General features: G+C 39.2%; 1 protein-coding gene across 1 annotated transcript; it reads left to right on the forward strand.

Annotated features, from left to right (window-relative positions):
• The first annotated feature begins 5996 nt into the window (after window positions 1–5996).
• LOC119885087 (serum amyloid A-5 protein-like) lies at window positions 5997–7483 on the forward strand. The gene is made up of 4 exons (XM_038695325.1): window positions 5997–6147; window positions 6230–6326; window positions 6444–6582; window positions 7305–7483. The coding sequence occupies exons 2-4, from the start codon at window positions 6236–6238 to the stop codon at window positions 7441–7443; spliced, it is 369 nt and encodes a 122-aa protein (XP_038551253.1). The 5' UTR covers window positions 5997–6147; window positions 6230–6235; the 3' UTR covers window positions 7444–7483.
• Window positions 7484–11316: the final 3833 nt, after the last annotated feature.

Below are 11316 nucleotides of genomic sequence, written 5' to 3' on the forward strand. Positions count from 1 at the left end.
TCCACATGTCTATCGGTCCCATGGACCTCATCCACCGGTGTATGTCTCACCATTTGAGCCATTCCTCTACTCATTGGCACAAGACTTCCTTAACCGCTTTGAGCCACTGCTTGACTTTCAGAACTTGACGATCTGGGCCACAGGTGAACGACCTCTGCTATCTCACTATCTGAATACATCACAGAACGCGAAACCCGCCTCTGTGCTTTAGTTACCACCTCAAATGACGCACTGATACCCAAAACCACTCCACTGGATTGGCCGATCAGCACGACACTCATGACTGTGAGCTCAGGACTCCAGAGATGGGGCACACCTTCTTCCTTGCCTCCTGACCTCTCTTTAAGGAAGTGATTCACACTGAGCCTTCAAAGGCTACTGTCAGCCTTTCTTCTTTGCCGCTTACCAGCGACTCTGTTCCCACAGGCAACTAACCAATGACAGACAGATGGGTGCAAACTGTTACCGCCTCCCTGTCAACACTTCACCAGAGCAACTCCATGACTTACATAAAGGCATGAGCGGGGGGTCAGACACCACCTATAGTCATCCTACAGCTGAACTTGCACCAAGTTTACAGTACTAGGCAAACAGGGTGCTGTTAAAGACACACCCCAGCACTCCCAAGCAGATTTGCTCCCCACCCATCCCGCCCTTATGACTTGCAACGCCACCAGAGCCCAGGAAGCAGGCATGTCTGTGACAGCTGCCCCTGCGCCACAATCTCAGTCCCTGACTCTCTTGGTGACTCTGACCTAATTCGGCTTCAAACTCTTGATCCCGCCATTAGCAAAATGCTCCTCTGCCTTTCTGACGCAGAGCCTGTCTCAAACACTGAGCTTGCTTCCATCCCTGGCTTGAAACATTTACCCGGTGCGCTCTTCTTTGCGTGTCGTCACGTTACAACGGAGAGGCATTTCTTTTCCCTTGTTAAAGACACAATTTGACAGGAGGGAACCCCTAACTGAACCAGCCAGAGGAAATAAACATTTCCTCGCAGGCAAAAATAATTTAGACAGCACACAAAGATGCAAAGTCTAATGACCAAAATGCGTCTCACAACAAGCTCCGAAGGGGGGACAGAGTGTGTCATCACATATCTGCTCAAACTAAGGAAACAGGACGGCCAGAGAACAGGAAGACTTGCACACAAGTCTCTCCCCACCGGACCGATCCTTCTGTGGTCACAGACAAACATTCACCTGTTCTGGACCGAACCAAGCTTCACAAAAATCCCATGGGACTTGTCGGGAACGATAACGTCCTAATAAATTAATAATTAACAGAAATCCTCAATTAGGGACGATAGCTGCTAGTGGTTAAAAGGCCATTAGAGTTCACGTGTGTGCCTTGTAAAACAGAACTTGGAAGCCAGGTATCCTTTTACTTTGGTCCGCCACCCACAGCTCTAGCCACTATTCTGTGTTTCCCTGTTGCAATTTAAACCTACCACTAAATTACCAGTGGAGGTCTTTAACCAATTAAATTAGAATTTCCAAAAAATTTATCACCCACCAGGTGGAGCCGCTCTCAACCTGACCACTTAGTCACAAGTGGTGACTTGTTACTGTCTAAATTTATTGTTCCTTATACCAATTAAGAGTACCTGCTCCAGAGCAGACATTTTCTTGCAGCAACTGCAGAAATGGAATACCACTCAGAACAGTTCCTCTCAGGACTAAAAGCCGTATTTTATGGGTTTCGCGCATGGGCGTGGCAAAATGACTCGCTAGCGCCACCTAGAAAATTGGAAAAAATTAGCCCCTCGTTCACGTTCAACCTACATGCACGAATCTTCTGGGGATATGATATCAAGACGCACAAAAAAGCCTCAAGAACCCATACCTAAAGTCAACAGGAAGTCGGCCATTTGGAATTTTACGGCCATTTTTGGATGATTTACACACTTCGTACTTTAACGAACTCTTAGGGATTTAGTCGGATCGACGTCAAATTCTGCTGTGCCTTCTAAAGGCATTTATGAAAAGTTGTGCTATTTGCGAGTTTTCGTCAATGGGCGTCAATGGCGTGTCTGTGGCGTCGATGATTCGCCATGAAACAGGAAGTTGTTGTAACTTCAGTGTACATGCTCACATCGGACCAAAGTGTACATGTAGGATGAGAGTCCAGCCCTGAACACATGTACATGCCGACATTCACCACAGTCATAGCGCCACCTGCTGGCAACAGGAAGTGACCTTTAACGAAGCAGCCCCTGCCACACGTTTCACCTACTATACAAATTTTCTGTGGTACGTGTATCTGTCCAGACGCACAAAAAAGTCTCTTGGAGCCATAGCCTAAACCCAACAGGAAGTCGGCCATTTGAATTTTACGTCAAATTTTGGATGATTACACACTTCGTACTTTAACGAACTCCTCCTAGGGATTTAGTCCGACCAACCTCAAATTTCTGCTTTGCCTTCTAAAGGCATTGAAGATGAAAAGTTGTGCTATCTTTGAGTTTCGTCAATGAGCGTGTCCGTGGCGTGGTGTCAACTCTTCACCATGACACAGGAAGTTGTTGTAACTTCAGTGTACATGCTCACATCTGCCACCAAACTTTACGTGCTTGATAACTCTCCCACCCCGCAGACATCTACACGGCAATACCGATTTATATTCATAGCGGCAAGTGCTATGTAGCTCCACATAGGGGACACAGGAAGTGACATATAACACCTTCATGCGGCGTCAGAAGCGCGTAGCAAATTCACAGCCGCACCGGCAGAGCTCCAGAATATGCAACGCGGGGCTCACGCCCGGACGCGCTACAAGTGCGAGGGCCGCCCAACGCTGCTTGCAGCTTTAATTAAGTCCTAAAACCCCTATTTTCTTTAAACAAAATATAAATCTATTTTGCCATTAAAAGTGTGACAGGAATAATAGAGCGCTCACACAAAGCTTACGAAAAATGGTAAATTAACCAACTTCATCCATTGAGAGGGAGGCAGGGGAAGAGGTTGGGCTTAAAAAGGTCTTAAAAAGTCTTAAATTTGACCAGGTGAAACCTGCAGAAACCTGATATTGTTCCATTACCTCCTCTATCTGACTTAACAATTTGCATAGTGTGGGACTTCTTATTTTAAACAATCTGTATTTGCTTATGATTCCATAAAACTCCACATTTAAAGCTCCCTTTTATAATATTTAAATAAAAGTGCTGCTTATGGAATAAAATTATCATGTCTCTTTTCCACAAAACACAGTAAAAAGAAATTTTATTTAGCTTGAGATTCAAGTTATTATCACTTAACACCAAAAAATCTCATTAAGAATCTGGAAATACAGAATGTTCAACATTATTGAAAAAATTATTAAAACAAATTGATTATCAAAAGTGTTGCTGGTTAATTATCTGATCAAGCAGTCAATTACTTGTCTATTCAGCTTTATGCAAGATGTGCCTTATTGTGTCTGTTAAATGTAGAAATAACTTAGCTGCCTATATGGAAAGAGGCAAAGAGACCGAAGAAGAAGATGTTGATGGAGGAAGCTAAGAGGAGAAAAAAAAAGTGACCAAGCAAGCTGCCGGACGTCGACAAAAGCTTCGTGAAATAAAATGATGCAAGACAGACGCTGAGCTGTCTTTCTTTCTGTTGGACTAGAAAGTAATTTGCTGTGTCTTGTGTTGTCACACTTGCTTGATGTTTGGCTGTGTTACCAAAGTTGGCGATTTGCTAGTTTTTGATCGAATGTAATTATAACCAATGCACCTGTATAGAAATCCCTATTTACAATAGCGGTGAATAACACTCTGAAATGGTAGGGGCGCCAAATCGCACAAAAAAAAAACATCTTCCATATTGTTGCTTTAATTTTAAAATCAATGTACAGTATGTGGACTTTTTGCCACAGCTGTAGTCATCAAAGGACTACATTACAGTCTGACATCTCTTATTGACGAAAGGCCAATACACTGTCAAAACTAAGTTAAGGCTCCAGAGAAATTTGAACTTTATGTTCAAACATTATGTAAGAGCAGCCTGTTTTTTAATTCTGAGTCAACAAAGTAAAATAAACAAACGGGCTGTGGTATCATGTTCTGTTTTTTATCTCAATCAACTTCAAATAGACACTTTTGTTCAGATTTCAACAGCACTGGCAATACACGTAATATTAAAATAAATAAAACAATTTGCTATTAGGAAATGTTTACTATAAACCAAGTAACAAAATCAGACTAATAAAATGTAGTTAACAAACAGTAAATGTTGGTTTGTAAAAAACGATTTTCCATTTATTCTTAAAAGACAATCCAGAGCGTATTTATGGGTGTTCTTAAATTTGGGAACTTAGAATTTCTGTTAACTTTAAAAATTCAATATACTGATTTCATGACTATGGCTAATGTTTTAAACATGTAAACATAAATAATGATTAAACAAAACACCCACCACTTCCTGATCAGGAGCTCATATGTGCAAGCATCAATCCATAAATAACAAATTGGTTGCATTAAGCCTTCTAGAGAACTCCTGAAAATACAAGTTCAGTAACATGAAGAAAAACATGTTACACAATTGTACCATAACAAAAATGGTTAGATACTGATGAATTCACATAGGAATTAATTATCTCCATGTTTTCAAATGTTTACAAGATTGTTGATGGTTAAAGATTAAAATTAAGATTTGGTGTCTATTTCTTTCTTGTGTAAGACATAATAAACAAAGTAATCCTAAAACATAACATTACTGTATTGTCAACAGAGCACAGAAGCATTGTCTAGTTTTAAAAATTTGTAAGGTGTTACTGCTGATTGTTTTTGTTTTTATATAAGTTCTGTTATTCTCCTCCATTGGCAGTTTGGTTGCTACTGCCATCTATTGCTTTGGAGGTACAGCACAGCACAAATTGTCAGTAAACAGCAAAAAGAAATTCCATCTTGTAGTGTTATTTTTGTCTGTAATTAAGTCCTAAAACCCCTATTTTCTTTAAACAAAAATATAAATCTATTTTGCCATTAAAAGTGTGACAGGAATAATAGAGCGCTCACACAAAGCTTACGAAAAATGGTAAATTAACCAACTTCATCCATTGAGAGGGAGGCAGGGGAAGAGGTTGGGCTTTTCAATGAAGGGATGATATAAGAACACATCGTTAGATGATGAATAGTTAGGAAAAACAGGAAGAAAGACCACTACCAAAGAAATGCACAATTTGGACTGGACAACATGAATCTGAGAGAGGATGCACAGAGGATCTTTAGGCTATGATGACTGAATAATTGTACTAGTAACAGCAACAAATGTCAAATATATTTGTGTTGTGCTTTACCAAAAGGCAGTAGATGGTATTAATGATGCCTGAATCTCATGAATACCAAGAGCATCCGCAGCTTAGTGGAGGTGATTAGATTAACTTAATATCGAAACAGAAAGCACAATGAAATAATAAAAAAGAAAAAAACATGGTAAAAGAAAACAAAACTTTACACACACACACAAATTTAAAAATAACTGTACTGGATAGGCAACAACAATGAAGCGTAGGTTTCCACTGACAAAATTACTACTTTTACATAGTGTGAAAAAGTTGTGGTTGGCACAATTAAGATAAACAAGCAAGCTCCTTATGACAGCACATCAGGACTTGTTCTGCCCTTTGTCATCATAAATTGCTGCTCATCTGACAATAAAAAAAGTCTGTTAAGTTAGTAACATGTTGGCAGTTGGGAGACCTTTCTAATACAAATCATGCATAGGCGACAGAACAGCAACAAAAGTAAAAACTGCAGCTGTGGCAACAACAGTAATTACCAATTTTCTTGAAAAGACAAAAATGATTATTGTTATAAATAAAATAAATTATTGTTACTGTAGAAATATGAAAGAAAATATTTTAGCACAAATTTATGAATGGAAAAAACATTTTTCAGGACATGCAGCAAAAAATCTCCTTGACCTTTTTGTTTACATAAAGCCTACTGTTGTCTTTGCCAATCTGTGTAGTTAGGGATTAACTAGTGTGTTTGCCTGACATTTAATATTTCTACCCGTCCTTCAAAATGAACTGGAATTTCCATCATTTTGAAATCCTAGAACCGAGCTTGTTTCAGAGCAGTATATAAGAAGAGTGAGATCAGTAGTCCTCACTGATACGATATTTTACAGTCTATTAAGACAAAGTTGCAGGAACACTTAAGTAAGTTTCAATTGACCTGAAAAATATAATGTAATTTTGTGTTTTTTAATGTTGAATAATATGTAATTGTTTTTTGTTTTAGACATCTATGAAAATGAAGTTGCTTCTAGCAGGAATTGTTCTGGTTCTAATTGTGGAAACCAATGCCAAGGACTGGTTTCCTGTTGAAGCTGCGAAAGGTTAGAAACATGGCCTGATAAACGTCTCTACAAGAACAATGTGCATATCTGTATCTGATCAAGGATTATGTGTTTTACATGACAATGATTTTTTTTACTATTTGTCTTTTTCACCAGGAACTCGTGATATGTTGCGAGCATACGATGATATGAAGGAAGCCAACTGGAAAAACGCAGACAAATACTTTCATGCCAGAGGAAACTATGATGCTGCCCAGAGAGGAGAGGGGGGCCGATGGGCAGCTGAGGTTATCAGGTAAGGAGCAAAGAGCAGGAAAGCATTATCTTCATGTATATGGTTGTTGTATATTAGTAATTTTTTCCTCCAAAAGAAAAACTAATCTTATTAGTAAAGCTGTAGATCTGAGCTAGAGCTGTAGACCAAAGAGCCCAAAGACCCTTTTGTTTTGCCAATGGTGAAATATGAAGTACCTCAGGGACCTCAATTTTTTTGGCCCTTTTGTATTTTCCATTTATATGCTACCATTAGCTGACATAATTCACTGGTATTATATCTATTATTTCTATGCAGGTGACAACTTTCCCCATATATCATCGTCACCTTTATTTAGCGATCTGCTCTTCTACCTAAATGAGGCTCCATCTCACAACCTCCTCTGTGAAATATTGGTACATTTGGCGATCATTATAGGTCCAGGCTCTTTCCACAGCCTAATTTGGTCACATCTTAGTTTACTATTCTCTAACACTATCTTTGGAATAATGTGAAATCAGTGGTTCATTTACATTTAGCACTATTGCAATGATCTGTATTCCTGCCTAAGCCAATATAACCTGTCTAGATCCCTTTAGTTCAGAATACCATAGCCTTGTCTTTATTGACATTTTTTTTTACATCCTTCCTTTATTAATCATTCATTTATGAATTTGATGTATTAGGTTTTGAAAAGTACTAGTTTTGTCATCTGCTCGGGCTGATATCCATTGTTTATATCTATATCTATTTTCCCATTTCAGTGATGCCAGAGAGTGGCTGCAGGAAAAAATGGGTCGTGGTGCCGAGGACTCTGCGGCTGATCAGAGGGCAAACCAGTGGGGGCGGGATGGAAATGATCCCAACCATTTCAGGCCAGCGGGACTTCCTGAACAATATTAGTATAAAAGTCATCACCTTATAATAAAACTAATGAAATACATTTCTAGTGTTGGAGTTATTGGCAACACAGTGCTTCACACGACACAAATGAATGTTTTATCATGATTTTACCAAGTTGTAACTTTTCTGTTATGTTTATTGTTGTCACGCACCTCTGGGGTACTGCCTGGTAACCACCACCCATCATTACTGCAAAAGAGAATCAGAATCAGCTTTAGGTTTAAACATATAAGGAATTTGCTATGGTCACTCTGTGCTTGACAATAAACATAAACCTATTTAATTATAAAAATATGAAATTGACGAGATATACAAATAAAGACTTTATATGTGCAATATAGCAGATATTGTTCTCAGATAACTGAACTGAATACATTTTTTTGCCACATTTGCCCACATCAGAAACAGTTTCTGACCCAGCCCAAACTTGCATGAAGACAAGAACAAAATTCCCTGAATTAAACACATTAGGTTAAATCTTTGCACGGGCAAATCAAAAATGGATCCCCCTGGAGCGAAATAAGAGCGGAATATGTCATTAATAACATTTACATTTATTCATTTAGCTGACACTTTTATTCAAAGCATCATAAGATTGCTATTTATATCAGAGGTCATTTGAGCAACTAGGGGTTAAGTGTTTTGCTCAGGGACACATTGGTGGATGTTTCACAGTCGGGAGTTGAACCCAGGTCTCTCACACCAAAGGCATGCGTCTTATTTACTGCTCCATAACCATCTGTATAAAAACAGTAAAGACTGAGACATTAAAGGCTCAGGAAACCTTTGCAGGTGTTTTGAGTTGATTAGCTGATTAGAGCTCTTCTCAATGTCGACAATTCTGTATTACAAATTCTTTATTCTAAAATCTAATACATTTTGAGATACTGGAGTTTGGATTTCTATGAGCTGTAAGCCATAGCCTAATCATCAAGATTAAATAAGAAAGGCTTTATATATTTAACTTTATATGGAATGAATCTAGAATATATGAAAGTTTCACTTTTTGAATGTAAGAAAATGAACTTTTTCACAATATTCAAATTTTTTGAGATGCACCTGATTAAGTTAAGATAACTAATCCAATGCCAGTTCTTCACATTCTTCTTCTTCTAGACACAAAAGTTACTGAATGGATCATTTAATAAACAGAATGCATTTGATACTGGACAGTGATAAAACAATAACATCATTCGGTGATAATTGGAACATTGACACTGCAATGATAATTTCTATAGAAATGTGCTTATACTGTCTCACTATGTTATCATTATGGCTACGATCCTTTTTGAAATTTTAACCTTTCTGCAATTGAATAGCAACATATTCACATGAATATTTCACTTCTATATATTTCAGAATAAATGTCAAAATTGCCAGATCTAAAGGAAAATGGAAAGTTTGAACCTCTCTTTTGGTGAAATAATGTTGCCTTTCAAATGGATTAAGTCTGGTTCTCTGATGCATTTGTGGATTTAATGTGTCAGATTACATCCCTGTCCATCTGTGTTTGTGCTCTTGGTGCTTCATTCAGCTGTAATGTTAATACACGGCCACTCAGTGGCAGTACTGGCCTCCACCTGACATCTGCGGCTGAAGCACATTGAAGAAATTTTCCTTGTTATGTGGCTTAATTTACACAAGTTTAGTTTATATGAAAATAACATTGTGTCAAACACACACAATAGTGTTATCGATAAACTCTGATTAGACTTCGGCTCAGTGTGGAATTCAAAATTTAAAAATATAATGGAATATAATGCAGTGATCATTAGCTTGTTAATATTTTTTAGCTAAAGGAACTTTTTTTGGACAATGCACATTTGTGATATTCTATATTTCTTATTGTGTAAATAAATCTTGCTCAAAGCATTTTTATTTGTTATTTAGCGTTTCTTGTTGCAAGATATTTTTCAGAACATTTTTAACAAATACTTTCAAAAAGGTGGTGTAATTGACACCCGTTGCTACAGGCCTATGTTAATATTGTTAGTGTCAATGCAGCAAAAACAAAATGCAGGTCGTTGATTTAAAATTATTTTACCTTAGGCTTTTTTGCTCTATAAAGCCCTGCACTGTTTGGTGGTTAGCTGTATTGTCCATGATGTATAATCAATGTGGTAACGGCTGCTCGGGTGGGGTAGCTGGCTCTCGAGCAGGCGGTGCACGGACCAGACAACTGCAGTGGGCTCGTTTTATATTATACTCGTTCCGGGGCGCCGCTGTCAGGCGCTGTGCTCAGTACGATTTCTGTCGGTGAAACACACTGAGTGATGCGCGACCTGCCAGCAGCACCATCGCTCACAAATCTCAAAAGGAGGTGACTTGATCAGCATATGACATACTCCAGGTAAGGCGTAGTTGTATTAACTAAAATGTTACAACGAGACAGGCAACCGCCGTTAAACATCGATGAACCCCCGCACTGTCAGCGAGGCTGATTGTAGTAGTAGTCGTCCGAGGCATCAAGAAGAGCGGGCGGATAGACGCTGATCTGCCCTGCCTGTGGATTTGTCTTCAGCATCAGGGCGGTGAGCTTTGACCAAAAACGTTTCCTGCTTTAAAAGTCTGTCGTATGATTCGGGCCATGTGTATTCCTGTGTAACTGAGATTTGAGCTGCTTTGAAGTCTCACCTAATGCTACAATGAGCTGTGATTCATCCATGCGCAGCGTAGTCTACGCCTATAATTATAGATTGTGGATATATTGCCATAGGCCTTTAGTGTCTCATGAGATGCGGAAGGTCATTATTTTTTTTAGATGTCCTTAATGGTTCAATTTCTTTCCTTCCAAAACCGCGCCTCAGGCACGTGCAGCCAACTCTGAGTTATCTTTCTGGAAATGGTTTACATCTGTTATCTGCTCATTTCCTTTAATATACATCCTATTATCCGATACTGGTCTGACATCTAAATGACATATTCAGATGAATTCCTCCCATCCATGGTGCCATTCACAAGACTTAAGTTGAAAACAGTGCGAGAGAGACTACACTAGCCCCTCCTGAAAATACTGCTTTAAAGTTGTTTAAGATTTAAACGTTGTGTAAGGCTTGTAGGTATCCGAAGTCTTTATTTGGTGGAGAATTTGTGTGTGCTTTAGTGCCTGCTGTGTGCCACTCTGTGCCAGTCCCGGCCACAGGGGAGGGCAGTTGCTGAAGGCGTTTTGTGTCTGGCTGTTCATTGTTCAGAGGGAATAAGGGACAGGCTCAAAGGGTCTGCTTTGCATCATGCAATGTTATGTCCTTAGCGTCTGTCCTGATCCAGCCATGCAGAATGCATTTCATTAGTCATCGTGCACTTGTATGATATCTTCGGGCTGTAATGTTTACAGGACAAGTCTTGTTTAGTTGGTTTCTCTCACAAAAGCAACGTTGTCCCTGGAGTCAATGTCGGCCCACTGTGGAATATACTGTACAGTACATATTAAGCTGCATTAGGTTAATAATAGCCTTTAGCCTTTAGAATTGATCTACTAATTTGAATGTGTGTATCGCTACTAGTGGGTAGACTGAGTGACATTGAGTGTTGTGCTTGAGAACAAGAGGAAAGCTGATAAAATGTGGGAACGTTCGTGTAAAAGTCTGATGCAAACAAAGAGATTTTAACAGTGGGGCAGAATAAAGATGGGTACAGTGGGGAGTAGAGAACAGACAGGCAGAGAAGGAGAACAATGCCTGTGTCGCAGCTGAGGATGTAGTCTACACTGCAATAGAGGATGAGGGCAGGTAGAGGAGAGTAATGCATAGCTATTAGATTATTATATAGAGAAAGTGAGGGGCCCCTGGAGAGCCATGATAGAAACATATAAGGCTTTGGAGGAGGCACCCAGCATGTTGACTTGCTGCTAGGTTGACAGTGGGGAGTTTTTCA

This window comes from Micropterus salmoides, unplaced genomic scaffold (assembly GCF_014851395.1).
Source record: "Micropterus salmoides isolate LMB-PRFRI ecotype aquatic unplaced genomic scaffold, ASM1485139v1 Ms_hic_scaffold_3912, whole genome shotgun sequence".
NCBI classification, from domain to species: Eukaryota; Metazoa; Chordata; class Actinopteri; order Centrarchiformes; family Centrarchidae; genus Micropterus; species Micropterus salmoides.

Bases quoted from the DNA above. Each gene is read 5' to 3' on its own strand.
- LOC119885087 (XM_038695325.1), top strand. From the start codon at position 6,236: ATGAAAATGAAGTTGCTTCTAGCAGGAATTGTTCTGGTTCTAATTGTG. The intron at 6,327-6,443 runs GTTAGAAACATG...CTTTTTCACCAG, and splicing joins TCCTGTTGAAGCTGCGAAAG to GAACTCGTGATATGTTGCGA. The intron at 6,583-7,304 runs GTAAGGAGCAAA...TTCCCATTTCAG, and splicing joins TGGGCAGCTGAGGTTATCAG to TGATGCCAGAGAGTGGCTGC.